General features: G+C 41.1%; 2 protein-coding genes across 2 annotated transcripts in view; both read left to right on the top strand.

Annotated features, from left to right (window-relative positions):
- The window catches only part of LOC306929906 (tensin-2-like), a 47,660-nt gene extending 44,781 nt beyond the window's left edge, over positions 1 to 2,879 (top strand). Inside the window, exons 25-28 of the mRNA XM_079510638.1 lie at positions 125 to 193; positions 658 to 687; positions 1,210 to 1,524; positions 1,628 to 2,879. Of these exons, the coding sequence (XP_079366764.1) occupies positions 125 to 193; positions 658 to 687; positions 1,210 to 1,354 (244 nt within the window). The 3' untranslated portion in view covers positions 1,355 to 1,524; positions 1,628 to 2,879. The remainder of the gene's footprint in view (positions 1 to 124; positions 194 to 657; positions 688 to 1,209; positions 1,525 to 1,627) is intronic.
- A 12,776-nt stretch (positions 2,880 to 15,655) lies between these two features.
- Positions 15,656 to 17,680, top strand: part of LOC306928883 (vitamin D3 receptor B) — a 29,794-nt gene continuing 27,769 nt past the window's right edge. Inside the window, exons 1-2 of the mRNA XM_079509163.1 lie at positions 15,656 to 16,095; positions 16,414 to 16,488. The gene's annotated coding sequence lies outside the window, so the exon portion shown is untranslated. The remainder of the gene's footprint in view (positions 16,096 to 16,413; positions 16,489 to 17,680) is intronic.

Below are 17,680 nucleotides of genomic sequence, written 5' to 3'. Positions count from 1 at the left end.
TGTGTGTGTGTGTGTGTGTGTGTGTGTGTGTGTGTGTGTGTGTGTGTGTGTGTGTGTGTGTGTGTGTGTGTGTGTGTGTGTGTGTGCGTGTGTGCGTGTGTGCGTGCGTGCGTGCTGCATCCAGGCTATTTTTCAGGAGACATTATCCAATCAACAGTGTAACCTTCAGCAGTCTGGACCCCCAGGACCAGAGGTGGGGCTTGTGTATCTTGAAAGAAACATGCTATCTATCTATCTATCTATCTGTCTGTCTGTCTGTCTGTCTGTCTGTCTGTCTGTCTGTCTGTCTGTCTGTCTGTCTGTCTGTCTGTCTGTCTGTCTGTCTGTCTGTCTGTCTGTCTGTCTGTCTGTCTGTCTGTCTGTCTGTCTTGTCTGTCTGTCTGTCTGAAAAACTCATGTGGGCTCCTTGTTCTGGCTCTGTTAATTCTCCTGCTAGTACTGCTCCACAAACAAACTTATATTGTCTTTTTATTGTTTCAATATAAGTTCTCTTTGTGATTTGCTTGTATGCTTTGTTAACTGTGTGACGCGGAGTAATTAATATACAGCGCTATATTCAGTGGCTACTGTTGTATAAACCAATCCTATCTACATCCTTGTTGTCCAAGTTTTTCTAAGTCATGTCTCTATGTCTCCGTTTGTTTGCCCGCGCTTCAGGTGGATTAATTCTGATAGTACGTCATGCAAGTAAGTGCTTGTGTGTTTCACTTTCGCAAGTGACAGTAAATGTCGCTCTCCACTGTGTGCTGATTTATGCATGGCTAATGATCGTACTTGCATCTGTTTGTATGTGTAATTGTGAATTTGCCCTATTTACAATAATGCAAACCTTTTGTTTTTATCAGGTGTTCTGTCATATACTGTAGATGGTTTCAACAGCCTATTATTTCTAGGAGACATGGGAAATTGTTTTACATTTGCTAGCTGTTTACACCACTAGCAAATGTAAAACAATAATAATACTAATAGTAATTAGTAATAATAATAGTGAATATATATATATATATATTTTGTAGGTTAGCTCATTAGCAAGTTACCGAATAGCTTTCTCCGTGACATTCTATTGTATCCCAGGGCAACGTTTATAAACAGGAAGTTCACATACTGTAAGATGTATTGTTCAGGGCTCCTGTGTGACTGTTTACAGCTGGAAACTGTTCATATTGTTTGTTTCATAACCTCTTTACATGGGTCCTCTCCCTTCTACAGAATATTTGGTTTTGTGGCAAGACGGACAGGCAGTGCCACAGAAAACGTGTGTCACCTGTTTGCTGAGATGGACCCAGAGCAGCCAGCTGTAGCCATTGTGAACTTCATCAACAAGGTCATGCTGGGACTACAGCAGCGTAGATGAAGACTGCTGCTCGCACAAGAGAGACAGAAATAGACAGCCAGCCAGCCAGCCAGCCAGACAGACAGACACACAGACAGACAGACAGACAGACAGACAGACAGACATTCACAGGATGCTGAAGATGTGGTGTTTTTGTGAAAGTGGTGTGTGTTTATGTGTATGTTTGAAATGTGTGGCATTGAGGTGGTTTTGCGATGGATATGATTGTGGGTTTACTATGACATTCAGACTGATGGACAGGTCTAGGGCACAGTGTGAGAAAACCCCAAAGAGTCACAGAACTTTGATAGCCAAATGAGATTCAAAGATTTTTTTTACTGTCCCTTTACTCATTGTCATTTGTCTTTTATGCTTCAGAAGAATTCAAATTTATAGCACACCTTACAAAGCTTTTGACTGGAAAAATAATTTACCATAGTCCATTGACGTTTTTACTTTCTGCTTTCCAGTATTATGATTCCACATATAAAGCTGCAGACGAAACAGCTCAGAAGCTTATTATTAATGTACCAATACTGTATTTAATATTAATGTTTTAAAGTGTCAGGTGACATCAGTGCAACATCATTCCTGAATCCTGATTTAGTGGATATTGGGTTTCAAAACCAAAGAAAGTAAAAACGTAAGTGATCAAATGGATAAGGTGAAGTTACGGGGCATTATAATGAGTAAGAATGATGAGATGGTTAGACACATTTAAACTGTTGAATGTTCAGAAGAAGAGCTTTCCTCAGTGTGTATTATGAATCCAACCAGGGTACTGACATATGTGTCCAATTGCTAGACAATCTATTGTTTGTTTTTTTCCCTTCTTTTTCTTTATCCCCAATATAGCACAAGAAATATATGCAACCTTGGTGCACAATAGATGCTAGGCTGACAAAAACATAGAACCTATGTCTGGTTCATAAACAACGAAGGAATTCCAGCAATATTCTAGGAAAAAAGGTCAAACTACCGCTTGATGACTGTCTTGGTTCTTTTAGACTAGAGAGAATTGTTAAAGTCCACACATCTTAACTATCCAGGACCATTGCCATCATACAAATTCTGTTTTAGAATTTCACCTCAAGCCAAAGATTTAATTATTATAAGGACGCAGTCACACTAAACTGGAATTTTACCTTTGAGGGCGGATTCTGCCAATGTTTTTCAATGGGAACGGAGCAGTTTGTTGTCATTTGCGGATTTCGTAAAAAAGAAAACCCTGCTACATTCCCATTGAAAAGCATTGGCAGAATCCACCCTCGTAGGTAGAATTGACCACTCCATAAAGGTATTACTATTTTGAAGGCTTGAAATGTTTTGTTGTTTCTGTGTTCGTTTTTTTGTTTATTTTTTGTATTATTTTTGTGTTTGGTCATTGTGTGTTTTATATAATACGGTATTTAGGCTTCAATAGGATTCTTATTTTTCATAATGGAGCTTTATACAAAACAAATAATATATTTTATGCTTCTGATGTCTATGAGGAAAATGTAATATTTCTATCAATATTTCTATCATATTTGACAGGAAAATAAAATCTCAATGGAAAACAAGTGTATGCTTCATGCTTGCTGATATTGCGCTATTTTAGATGTACATTATTATATTTTGAGATGGGCCCTAATAGTGCAGTACACATAACCGTGTACTTATATACTGTGCAGTACCCGTTATCAGAGTACTTGGAGATCAGTCTGACCACTCATTTCAGTAATCTCCATATGTGGGCAAAAATAAATAATCTGTCTGTGTCTGTGAGATGGCTATAATTTGGCAGTTCAGTGCCTTGATGACACTGCTAATTCTGTTGATGCCTGTGATGTCAGTCATCTATGTGGAATTTATAATGTAGCTATTAGGATAATTACTCCAAATTTGGGCAAGGGTTACAGTCTGATGACTTTCATCATTATCATAAAAAGTCAATATTAATGTATGCCTACTCTACACTATACCTAGTAATAACACTGGTAAAGTGCACAAAAAGGAGGCGGTTTATGTCAAACTAACACACAGAGCCTCTTGATTTTATAGATCTAGCCTCCTACAGAGTCAATAATAACATTTAGTAATAACATAGCAATTAAGTCAGTAATTTAAAAGGATGAGAGGTCCCACCGAGATTTGAACTCGGATCGCTGGATTCAAAGTCCAGAGTGCTAACCATTACACCATGGGACCAAACTCCGTTATATTCAGGGTGAATGACATATTTATTAATGCCTAAAGTAAAGATGAACTGCGTTTATTCTTTGAATAATATTAATGTGTGATGACACCGTGTATATTTTGCCAAGCGCCTCGCATTTCGGTCTTGGAAATGTTTCAAAGGAGAGAGGCAGCGAGCCTAAACTGCGCGTAAGATTGTATGCCTCCCATGGATAGCTACAAGCTAACGTTAGCTTGCATTAGCCAACGTTAGTTACGTTACGTGCAAGCCAAAGCAAGGCAAAACATGAAAACACAGATATGTTACTAATAGCACTATTACCCAGAAATTATAAATACTCGCTCTCTGCCTTATTGACACTGTGCGTCTGCAAGATATGGAAAATAGATTTTAACAAAACAAACAACATAGTCTACAGTTTTTCTACCCAAGGGCAACTGTGTGTGCGTGTGTGCCATCATCATTGGATGGCGATTTGGCGTAAAGTCACACTATTATTTCTTGAATCCACTTCCGGTTGCGCTTTTCGAAATAAAATCTATTGTTTTGATTGATTGAATACTTTATGAACAGTATTTTAACTAGATAGAATAGATAACAGTAGAAGTAGAACAATGTTTGTGGGCGAATTCCGAATCTGGGTTGAACAAGATCAGTGGAGCTGAGCTGAACTCCCTAAAGCTTTGGTGGTGTGCCCGAAGTAGTTTGTCAGGTTCTTATTATCATCATTATGTAATTTGTGAATTCCAGTGGCCTATATAAGTTATAAAATGTTTCTTGTATACCGCGGAAATTGTCACATTTCTAGAACTGGACGGGTTTATATTTACTAAGTAGCATATCCTGGCTAAAACTCTGATTTATATAACCCGTTTATTTTGAACCCCGCGAAACCGGATGTGTTACTAGAGTAATATATCGGTCGCGTCCCCTTTTATATACTCTATGGTCGCGTCACCACAACTGAACTTAGAGTACGACTAACCTACTTTTTTTCAACCGATTACACGGACAGTAGAGGGCGACAGAGCGCTGGTAGAACGATTTAAATCAACATATCACAGGCAATTTGAGCTATAGCCTAAATATCATCTAAAATGTGATAAGTATAATAAATCAGTGTAAATTGTAACTCAATGCTGCTGTTTAGTTAGTTTAAACTAAACCTACTCCAGAAACGTGCTTTTTTAAACTTACAAATCAGCTTTGATCCTGGGTTCAATGATGTGCATGGTGTCTGAGTGTGGCAAGAAAGCATGTGACACTCAGCTGGCCTAAAGTGGTAAACTCGTGCTCTGACCTCTGAGCTTGTTACAGTCTATGGCTCTGAGACAGTGCACTGCATACACTATTTAACTAATTCTATTGGCGTCAAGTAAGTCTACAAATACCACACCAAACCAAATTATCGTGTCAGTGTTTGGTTGTGCTCTTTTTTCTTTCTTTCTTTTTATTATTATTTTAATGTAGGTACAACAAAGCAATATTTGTCATTCAGTAGGATGCAGTGGCAGAGCAAGGGTGAGCAGAGAGGTTGTTGTTCAGAGCAAATAATACAAGTGTTTACAACTTTGACACAAGTGATTATGCAATCCCCATTAGTCATTCCCCAATTCCCCCAGAAGAGGGAACTACAGCAGTTTAATGAGCCAAGATGGTCCCAGAGTGTGTGTGACTGTGTGTGTGTGTGTGTGTGTGTGTGTGTGTGTGTGTGTGTGTGTGTGTGTGTGTGTGTGTGTGTGTGTGTGTGTGTGTGTGTGTGTGTGTGTGTGTGTGCGCGTGCGTGCGTACTGTGTGATAATAATCTAAACTAGAACTGCACTCTGTCGAGTGCCTACTTGCTTGTTGCACACAAGTAGTACTAGTGCGCAAGCAGAGCGTGCAAGTACTGTAGACCGCTACAAACTTTCAAATCTCATCCTCTCTGTGAAAGAACATTTGCAATATTGAATTATTAGGTTTAGCTATTTGCTACGTACCTTGCTTTTGGAGGGAAAAAAGTAGTATTTTGAAGTATGGTAATGATTACTTATGCCTGTTATGGCAGTGGTGTCAGATTACATACATGTATACATAGGGGCATTACCTTTAGTCCACCCGACACTGAAACATGTCAGCGTTACGTCACCATCGATAACCAATTATACCCTGGCATTGGTACATATATTCATCACGTCATATGCTCATACGTATATGTCTATATGTATGTATATGTAATTTCTGAGTTGGTTAGATGGTTACTTGGGTGGTTTGATGCGTATGTCCCTTTAATCCACCCGACACTGAAACATATCATCATTACGTCACCATCGTAAACCAATTATACCCTGGCATTGGTACATATCTTCATCACGTCATGGGACATACGCTTCGTAGCATGACGGAAAACATACCTGCACGGTCTGCTTCCATATGTCCCGTGCCAGCATATGACGTCATATCATATGCTGCTAAGGGACATTGGTACATATCTTCATCACGTCATGGGACATACGCTTCGTAGCATGACGGAAAACATACCTGCACGGTCTGCTTCCGTATGTACCGTGCAAGCATATGACGTCATATCATATGCTGCTAAGGGACATACGCATCGTAGCACCTGACTGATAACATTACTTGCACACTCTGCTTGCGCAAGTAATAATAACGTATTAACGTTAGTTATGAGGACAGAAAATGTATCGTGTATGGTGCCGAAATGTGAGGAAAAATGACTATGTATTGCCGAAATTGGCGCTGGGACTGATAGGTGAGCTGTTGATTGGCTGAGCATTGCATAACGGGTGTGCCACAGGGGACACATTAAAGTGGCAGATATTCTCTGCTTAGTTAATTAGTTAATTAACTTAATTAGCGGGGGGGTGGGTTAATGTATGGTTTCAGAGGAAAGACGATAGAGGACAGACCCCGGGCCAGACCAAATTCGCAGCATTCGGTTGAGAGAGAGAAAATGAATATATGGTGGTGTGACGTGTCACGAGGCGTGATGTCACGAGGCGTGACCATATGGAGGCGTGTATGTTGTCACGAGGCATGACCATACTGTATATGGAGGTGTGATGTCACAAGGCATGACCATATATGGAGGTGTGATGTCATGAGGCGTGACCATATATGGAGGCGTGACAACTGACGGACAGGAAATGCAGGTTTTCATAGTAAATGTGACCTACAGTCGCAATAATAATAATAATAATAAGGGTAATAATAATAATAACTAGAACCCGACTCTGTCGAGTGCCTACTTGCTTGTTGCACGGCCTACTAGTGCGCAAGCAGAGCGTGCAAGTGCTGTAGACCGCTACAAACTTTCAAATTCACATATTGAATTATTAGATTTAGCTATTTGCTACGTACCTTGCTTCTGGAGGAAAAAAAGGAGTATTTTTAAGTATGGTAAAATCTTCTATCTCTAAAGAAAATATAGTGTCTAGGATCCACTTGTAGTTTCTAAAAAAAAGATAAGTCATGGATATCAGATAAAAAAAAATTATATTATTCGGAAAAAAATATGTTGTCACGTATACAGTGTAATATTATTTATTTTAAATTCTCAATAACATTGCTTTAAATTTACGTAATCTTACACTTCATTGATATCAATACTAAATCATGGTCTGAGTAATAGGTGTCTCTAACTTCAATGTTTGTAATGAAATCTTCATATTTATTTAAATATACATGATCTAAAGTACTTCCGTAATCTGTAGTTGGATTTGTGATTAATTGTTTAAAGCCTAATCCGGACATGAAGGTGTTTATATTTAATGGGATTGTAGTTATTGATCCATATTTCATTTGGTCGTCTTTTTAGTACAACTGTATTTCCTCTTCTTGAAGTGTTTTAAAGTGAATTACCCATTTGAGTTTTAGAGGATTAATATGTCAATGTTATAGATCATAGGGTCCATTTGGTTCCATTTTACACACAGTCAAATTAGCACTTTGATTTTACCCTGTAGAGATGATGATGACATCATAGATCATAGTGTGATCACCAATGACCGTCTCGACCACAACACAATCATTTGGATTCTAACATAGACAAGGATTACTCTTTAAAGACTATGCCCGACGGGCAAGTGGCTCTGAGACCTTAGTGTCAACCCCTGATCATCATCATCATCATCATCATCATATCTAACCATGTTGTATCAGTGTGTTAGACTGATGATAACATTTTCAGAGGGAGAGTATGTCCAGTGCCAATGTATGGATATAGTGTGTCAGTGAAAGTGTGTGTGAATGTGTGTATGTGTGTTTTAGTATCAGGGTCAGAGAAGGCCACCCTTGACCCTTCCTTCATGCCAGTCCAGATGGACTCTCCAAGACTCCAAGACTCCAAGTTTTGTCTTGTTGTCTCTAAAACCGACGATCAAGGCTAAAGGTCTATTTTGTCCTGACGCAATACAATTTCTCAGGTCTTCCTGAGCTTTGTCTATCCGTCTAGCCTCGAGCCTCGTCTATCCGGACTTCTTACCGTCAAGTTCTTCTCTCCAAGACTCCAAGTCTTGTCTTGTTGTCTCAAAAGCTCGTTGCCTGTTCTTACCGTCAAGTTCTTCTCTCCAAGACTCCAAGTATTGTCTTGTTGTCTCTAAAGCTCGTTGCCTCCAAGACTCTCCAAGACTCCAAGTCTTGTCTTGTTGTCTCTAAAGCTTGTTGCCTCTAAAACCGACGCTCAAGGCTAAAGGTCTATTTTGTCCTGACCCAATACAATTTCTCAGGTCTTCCTGAGCTTCGTCTATCGGTCTAGCCTCGAGCCTCGTCTATCCGGGCATCTTACCGTCAAGTTCTTCTCTCCAAGACTCCAAGTCTTGTCTTGTTGTCTCAAAAGCTTGTTGCCTCTAAAGCCGATGATGGTATTTTTCTTATCGTCCAAGACTCCAAGACTCCAAGTCTTGTCTTGTTGTCTCTGAAGCTTGTTGCCTCTAAAACCGCCAGTAGAGTGCAGTATGTCCAAACTGATCTCTTTTCAACTATACCTATATATCGCTACGAAAACTTTTAACATCTGTTGAAGAATAATGATGGTAATTCATTATAACTTTTTCGAGATCACACTGGAACACGTCATCGTTACGTCACCATCCATTATACCCTGGCATTGGTACATATATTCATCACGTCATATTCTCATATGTCCATATATGTGTATATGTCTATAGTTTCTGAGTGGTTGGTGGTATAATGTGGTTACCCGGGTGGTTTGATGCGTATGTACCTGACACTGAAACATATCATCATTATGTCACCATCGTCAACCAATTATACCCTGGCGTTGGTACATAATCTTCATCACGATTCACGGAAAGCATACCTGCACGGTCAGCTTCCGTATGTCCGTATGACATCATATCACGTGCATTCTAAGGGACATTGGTACATATCTTCATCACGTCATGGGACATATGCTTCGTAGCATGACGGAAAACATACCTGCACGGTCAGCTTCGTCCCCGCAAGTAATAACTGGCCTACTGAACAGCACTCTTGCTTTAGCATACTTGTTCCTGTGGAAAAGGAGCTCAGACATTAAACAGGAGAAACAGGTCATGTGAGTCTAGGTTGTTTACTGGTCATTCTTCTTAAAGTCTAAGGCATTCACATGCGATGCCAATCGTTGTAGATTGAGGAGTGGTTGTTGTCGGTAAGCGTATAGCGTACAATACATTACAACATTTAGTTTAAGAAGTGACTGGATCCAGGAACAAGAACGACATTCTCTCCCACCTATCCTCTGAGGAATTATGAAAAGAAAAATAACCTTTGGTCCCTAAAGTAAATATTTGAAGAAGTCAAAGGAATCCCAACAATGTTGAGGATTTGCTGCATGCAGAATTATGAAGGAAAGAAAGAGAGATCTGCCGTGTTGATTCATAAGATGCATAGGGCTATAGCAATAATAAGTCATAAGTCATAAATTACCACTATTTTTTTCCAGTTTTCAGTTCAAGCCACCCGCAAATTGCGCATGCACGCACGCACGCACGCACGCACGCACGCACGCACGCACGCACGCACACACACAGTGATAGTGTCAGTGTAATGGCAATGATACAGTTATTAAGGGGCCCTAGCCCCTTCTATAAACAGTTTTTGTCCCCATACATACGTCTCAAGATTTGCCATTGACAACGAAAGGGGAATTCAGGTCAAATGTCCGCTAAATCTTGTCCCCACACATCTCAATATTTGCTATTGACAATGAATGGAGAAATGTTGTCAGAATTCTGCTAATATGACGTAAATTAAACATCAAAACATTAAACGCCATTGACATTGAAGGGAAAATGGACGTCATGTGAAAAAGGGGAAAACAGCTTGCTAACCAATCACAGGCAACAGGCATTCTGATTGGCCAGTATGCAGAGATGATTCATGATGATGTATGATAAGAGTTGATAATTCCGCTAAATATGATGTAAATTAAACATCAAAACATTAAATGCCATTTTCATTGAAAGGAAAACTTAAGTCATATGTAAACGAGCAAGAGTACGATGACAAGTTGTCTGGAGTGTCTGGAGACAGTAGCCATGACATCACAGGGAAAAAAGGGACTTTTTGACCTGACTTCAGCTAGTGTGGTAGGTGGCCTTACTTCAATCATGCGAGTGTGGAAAAAAAAGTAAACTAAACCAAAACGTCATTCAGCAACTATTTAAAGACAAATCAATCAAGTTGAAGTAACTTCAAGTAGATTGGCTGTCAACGCTGCTGAACCGGACTGTCTGCTGTGTAGAACAGGGGATTCCCAGAAGATACCTGGACTGAGACTGTGCTGTCGATCGATTCGACGGCCATCATCTTCCCAAGTCATCGTATTTGGCTTTGTGGATTTGTCAAACATTGCGAGTCATTTGCGGCACTGAACCAATAGAAGCAGTAGAACACACAGCTATGCTGGTTGAAGATGTACCTCTGGGGAGGTCGCCAGAAATACTCGGGTGAGTAGTTATGCATTTGATGTGGACACCCACAGATGGTTTAAACCCAGGGTTTCTGGGTCTGTTCCAGAGGCGAGGTTCGGCCACTCAGCCTGTGTCTTGGGGAAGGTCATGTTTATCCATGGAGGATGGAACCAGACTGGATACACTAATGACATCTACAAGTTGGACACGAGCACAATGGTCTGGTATTTAATTAACACCAGAGGAACTAAACCACCTGGTTCAGATGGTCACTCTGCCACCATCATCGGGGCAAAGATGTTTGTATTTGGAGGCTATCGGGATCAGGCTGAGTACTACAACACCATCAGTGTGTTTGACACAGAGATCAACCAATGGATGAACACGCCTTCTGTACAGCTTCTTCCAGAAGAACGGATCATTCAGCCTTTAACTACAATGGAGAGTTGGTGGTGTTGGTGGCTACAACGGTAACCAGTACTTCAATGATGTGTGGAAATTCAGTCCAGACCTTCCCCTGGAAGAAGGTTGAGCCCAAGAGGGAAGGACTGTCTAAGATGGATGTGCTGTTGCGTGGTGGGAGATCATGTCATTGCCTTTGGAACACGCAACACAGCCGGTGAGCTGTCTTGGACTTAAATCCTAGTCTGAAGACGTTATGCAAACTAGTCGTTATTCAGCATGGTCTGGAGCAGGCAGGACTCACACATGATGTGGTGGGAACTGGCAGCCATGACTACCAACAGCCAATAGGAACTGGCAGCCATGACTACCAACAGCCAATCGGTATAGTGGCAGCCATGACTGCCGACAGCAACAGAGAAGGAAAAGCAGTCGGCTAAATCAAGGGGTTTCAACTCTTTTTTTTATTTACCCAGGGACCACCATCCTGACTATAAGAACAACCCAGGGACCACCTCCTGACTATAAGAACAACCCAGTGACCACAACCCAGACTAGAAGAACAACCCAGGGACCACCATCATTGTTTGGCATAATTTGGCATAGCCCTCTACCATATTGGAGCATTTCGCGAAAACCGGTTAAAGGGTAAGACCACTTTTTTAGAGGTTTGGGTTGTTTTCTTACCTTATTATGGTCAAACTAGTCCAGTCCAGGAGTTATTTCGCTCCATAGTGCAGTTTTACAGAAAATAACGTTATAAAAATACCAGCCCATTGACTTCCATTGTAACGGGGAAACAGCTCTCAAAATCACTCTTTTAGTTCGTAAACAAACACAAACAAAGTTGTTTCAGACAATATAGAGCAACACCAAAACTCATGTGGTTTTATTTTTTCATAAAAATGTTAACTTCCTGTTGATTTGTCCATTTTTATTCAGAAGAAAACCCGGACTGGATCCATGGATCCGGATCCAGATCTTCATATAGTAAAATCAACAGGAAGTTACCATTTTTATGAAGAAATAAAACCACATGAGTTTTGGTGTTGCTCTATATTGTATGAAACAACTTTGTTTGTGTTTGTTTACGTACTAAAATAGTGACTTTGAGAGCTGTTTCCCCGTTACAATGGAAGTCAATGGGCTGGTATTTTTATAACGTTATTTTCTGTAAAACTGCACTATGGAGCGAAATAACTCCTGGACTGGACTAGTTTGACCATAATAAGGTAAGAAAACAACCCAAACCTCTAAAAAAGTGGTCTTACCCTTTAAATGATAAGCTTTTTTCAAAGTGACAGACGTGTTCATGAGTCAAGACACGTGTAAATACGGTCCATGGCTTTTGGCCAAAAGAGGCTATTTGGCATGATCCTCTGCCATAGCCTACTGTCAAATTGCATAAACATGTGACTGCAATATTCATTGGCTCATAAAAGCTTAATTCTTTGAGGGGCACTAGCCCCTCCTATACAGCTTTTTGTCCCGTCACGTCTCACATTTGCCATTGACAATGAAAGGTGAATGTATGTCATATGTGTCATATGTGGCAACACAAACATTAAATGCCATTGACAATGAAAGGAAGATTTACGTCATGTAGACGAGCAAATCGGCTATTCCAATCACATAAATGCAGTTGTCATCTTACATGATCATGGTGAAAAGATGAGGTTTTTTTAACTAAAAAACATTGCATGGATGCACCCATGGGACGTATCCTCAGTGATGTATCCCAAGGTCATCGGGGTTTCGGGTCTGGCAACATCATACCCCTCACTCAGGTGACCCAGCCGAGGTGATCAAGTCCTGACTTACGTCCCAGTAGTAGCTACCCACGATCAGTCCCATTAGGGAAAGACAGTCCGCCGCTCCCGAATTCCTACGTCTCACCAGGTCCACTCCTGCTCTCACCGGGTGCATCGCAGGACCTGTGCGTTGCACCAGACTCCCAGCACCAGACACTTCATTCAGGAGCGGCGGATTATTGAGCCACAATGGTTCCGCAGGCTCCACCGGCAAGGGAAGCGGTGGTGCTGCAGGCTCCGCTTGCGGCTTGAATGGCCCTCCTAAAGGCCTTACAGTGGGCTGTTGGGCGGCTGGGCCTCCTCCTCACGGAAGACACAGTCTGGGGCGCCAACCCATACTGCTCCCGGGTGCCGTCTACATTCCGGCTGCCAACCATCTCTCGGGTGGTCACCAGTCTATACCTGGTTGTCACTCAGTTGTCACATAGTCTATTCCTTTGAGTCACTATAAATAGAACAACTAAGAACTAAAAAACATTGCATGGCTGCACCTGGGACGAATCCTCAGTGATGTATCCCAGGGTCATTTAGGGTCTTTTAGCCTTTTAGTATGGAATTCTCCTTTAAAGGAGAATTCCATACTAAAAGGCTTTCTTACTTTTCTTTGTAGTTGTTACGTCCCCACCAAAGAGGTCCAGGTGTTATTTTGTGCAAAAGCTCCGTATTGGCTATTTCCCCTACCATAAGCCCTAAATGAATTGCATTGAATTGAATGGGAATTGAATGGGGCTATGGGGTGTTGTGCTAATTTGCTTATTTCCATCGCTCAAAAAAATGTATAATGTAATGTAAATAATATCCCAAGCGGCACACTTTACTACTTATTTCGATGGAAATAAGCGAATTAGCACAACACCCCATAGCCCCATTCAATTCCCATTCAATTCAATGCAATTCACTGAGGGCTTATGGTAGGGGAAATAGCCAATACGGAGTTTTTGCACAAAAAAACACCTGGACCTCTTTGGTGGGGACGTAACGACTACAAAGAAAGGTAAGAAAGCCTTCTAGCATGGAATTCTCATTTAATGTTAAACGGTCATATAAACATAAAGTGATAGTTACAGTGTAATGGCCTGTATTGCCATGACTGAAATGGAGACAGGGCCTCCATCACACTCTTTTGGAGAGCTGACAAAAGTCTGACAGTCCAAAAATCTCAATCTCAGGTTCACATATAAGACAAAACATGACATAAACAAGCTGGTATGCAGGGCAAGACAGTAAACTGTCCATGCGTGCATGGGTTTTATGGTATCACCCTAATTGTTGAGTGGTCTGTGTACTTTTCAGCCACACACCGTCTGCAAAATGTATGTGCGCTTAATGTGGCATGGAGTGGAATGTTTATTGTGAAAATGCCCCTCCTTTTTGAAGCAGGAGAGGGGAGGGGAGGGGAGGGGAGGAGGGGGTTGGGTGAGCGAAGAGGGGAGTGTAGGACATGGCCCCAGCAAGCATTGTGCTGACTGTTGGATCAATGCAGTGGATAAGTGGAGGGCTGATGAGACTGCAATATGTCTGCTATGCATTTGATAAACAGAACATGGCAAAAAGTGAATGTATAGTATACACATACAGATTTGCCTTAATTGCCATTTGTTATTTTAAATTAACAGATTAATGTAGCATGCAAATGTCTGTAATAAAGTTGAGTTTTCGAACATTCATGGGGTCTTGGTATAATAATGTCCAAATAATGACAGGTTGTGCAATGCTGTACTGGATTTGTATTAAAGTAGGCTAAATACGTTATGCATGTTCAACATTATATGATCCCCTTACATTGCTTAGGTCTAGCATAATTTACTCTCGGCAGGGGTTCAGAGAAAGGGTGGAAGAGGATGTACTGTAGGCTATGTATGGGTCCGGATGAGGCCCCTCACTCTTTCCCTCCATATCTGTCTCTCTTACTGTGTTTACATTATAGACACACCCCTGACCTTCACCCTAGCTAGCCCCCTCCTAGCCTCCTCCCACAACGTTCAGTCCAGTTTCCCTCCAGGCTCAGCCTCCAGTCCATCTCCCACCGCTTTCCCAGATTCCCACTTGCCAGAGAGAGAGAGAGAGAGAGCTGTGGCGTATCCACGGATAAACCACAACAAATAATAACATAAATTAATACGAGGTGCAAAATAATCGACTATACATACTACCTTCATGTTTAAAACCAAGTGCAAAGACAACGTTTAATATGTGGTGTAATTAGTTTATCCAAAACGAAACTGCAGTACGCTACCTCACATTAAATGAATGTATGTTACCAGAGCAGGCTACATCGGCATTCGGCATGCAGCAGCATCGCTGTCTACTAGCCTACCACTGTACTGCAGAACAGACACACCCCTCAAATACACACGCCTCATTGCACACATTCGGATTGCGATACACTCATTCTCTATTACAAAACGCATCAAAGACAAAGAAAGGGCACACCATCACCATTTCAACCGCGCGATGTCGATTATGAGGATATAAACTAAACCGTTGCGTATTCCTATTTAATTTAAAATAAAGACATTTAAAACGCAGCCTCGAAAGAAAGCCTGCGTTTATGAATAAACACTGTGTGTAATGTGTGTGCGTGCGAGTGTGTGTGTACGTGACGTGTGCATTATTGAAACAGCCACAATGTAACTCTGCTGCCTGCGATCTCTCCCACAGTCAGATCCATGATTCACGAATCAGACCTCAAGAGTGAAACAATGTTGCTTTAAACCTCACGCGGTCAAAGTTGTTTACCTCTTCGTTACCTCTGACGTCATGACACACCCCTGTTTTGGGGGGAGGGCAGTGGGAGAGGGAGCCGCTCCACATGTTACGAGCAGCGGACTGGACCAAACACTGGCAGCCATGGAGCAAATGTCACCAACCACAACACGGCATCCACGTCGAGCTCGCCTCTCATTGGCTGGCCGGAGGGGCTGGAGGGGGGGAAATCCCCCCTTTCCCGTAGAGGTCCGCGGGGGGGCGGGGCATAACAAAAAAGTAATGGCCATCTATTTAGGGTCTGGAGAAGGACTGTTTTCCCGTCGAACTATCGTAAATCCGAAGCGTTTCCACTTATTTCATGCATGCGTTTAAGTGCGGTGTTCGTAGGTCGTTGGCTTAACGCCACCGTGTTCGTGTGATTTCAACGGCGCGTGGTCCGAAAACGGTTAATAAGGTGCCATAAACTTGGTAACCGCGTTTTGGGGTTAAAAAGCAGCCAGCTAGCCACGCTAGCTATCAAAGCTCGTGAGTGAGCCAACGTTTTGGAAGCCTCGGAAGGGCGTGCGACGTTCTATCAAGTCCCTTCACGTGCGGATTTTTTTCCCCGTAGAAAGAAGAAGACACTCTTCTCTGATTCTTATCGTAGCTTATCTGAAAGTCAACATGGAGGAGAAATACTTTGCAAGAGGCTGACGACGACAAAGGGATTAAGAACGACTTGGTCTTGATGGGAAAAGTTGAACTGAGGTATGAAACTCGCATGCACAGAAGGAATGCGAAAGTCAAGGCTTGAGTGGTCTTTCCGCTGTAGACAATGAGCCTATATGTATTACTATGTTATTACTATTATGTTATTACTATGTTACTATGTTATATATATATTACTATGTTATATATATATATATATTACTATGTTATATATAACATATATATATATATATGCACACACGCATGCTATACATATGCACTTTGTAGATGAAACTTGTTAACGTTATGCAACTGCATGTTAAGTTGCAGGCTAAGGCCCAGTGAGTGACTTGCGACATGCCATTTTGTATTGAACAGGATTATCTACTTGGGATAAACTGAAGAAAGGGTTTCGAGTCTTACCTATTGTAGAAGGGCATGCAAAAAACTCAGGTAAGTCTGGCATTGTTATTGTTTGTTCATTTGTTTATAATCATTTGGAATATGCATGGCGAATAGTGACCTATTTTCATGCAAAGTAAAGCCCTTTATTGTGTGTGGTTGTCCATTTTGGCTTTGTAAAGTAAAATAAATATATAATATATATTCATGTTGCATAGTACTTTAATTGTCACTTTAAAACAGCATTTAATTCAAAATACTGTTTGTTTGCATATTTTCCTTCCACCTATATCAGCTTGGATATTTTTCAATAGCTATCTATTCTGTAACATAATTTCATTGGATTACAAATTTGTACTGGAATACCCATTTAAAATTATGTGATATTCCCAAATTAATCAACGAGAAGCCAACTGCTCCAAGTAGACAGTTTAACACTGTTGTCATGTAACATACACTTGTGGTTTGCCTCTACAAGTCCATGTAATAGGATTATCAGGACCTGGATAGAGTTCTAAAAGTAGGCTACTTTCACACATACACAAACACACACACTTTCCCTAAGAAAATGGTGACTGACTTTGCTGGTCCCGACTCCCAGAGGAGTGAGCTGTCAGTTGGATGATGGATGTATCATTAAGATGCAACACTGTCTTCATTCATGTCCATTGTTTAACCGTCTCCCAAATACTATATAAAAAACTATAAGATGGAAAGAACTATAAGCAGCTTGCTAGTTGGTTAAGGAAATAGTAACCCACTTTTTCTTCATATGGCACCAGGGTTGGTTTTATACTGGACACCTATCCATTCCCTCAGGTAGGATACACCACAGGGGACTATCTGGAAGTGTGTGTGCATGACTGGCTCTTTTGCCTCATAAAAAAAACAGGGAAAAAATTAATAATTAGTTCATGAGTTTCCCTCCAAATTCTCCTTCCTTCTTTCAGTTGCTCAGCTGATTTATAGATCTGCTATCATATCATACATTTTGATGAATTGTAAATTATGTGAAAATTAACAACATGAGCAGTAGCATGAGCTATGAGTTAACCTCTGCCCCAAATCCCCCCCCCCCTCCCAAAAAAAAAACAACACTCTGCAAGCCCCAGCTTTATCTAATCTACTACCCTAGTATCCAGTGAACTAAATAATAGAGCTGAGCCAAGACCTGCTACGGAGGACATGGTATGGACCTACATCCATTCTGTATTGACTGCAACAATGGCAGCTTGTTTATGGA

The sequence above is a fragment of the Electrona antarctica genome (genome assembly GCF_951216825.1).
Source record: "Electrona antarctica genome assembly, chromosome: 9".
In the NCBI taxonomy this organism is placed as follows: domain Eukaryota; kingdom Metazoa; phylum Chordata; class Actinopteri; order Myctophiformes; family Myctophidae; genus Electrona; species Electrona antarctica.
Note: the sequence above shows the minus strand (reverse complement) of the source record. Positions and strands in the feature narration are given on the sequence as shown.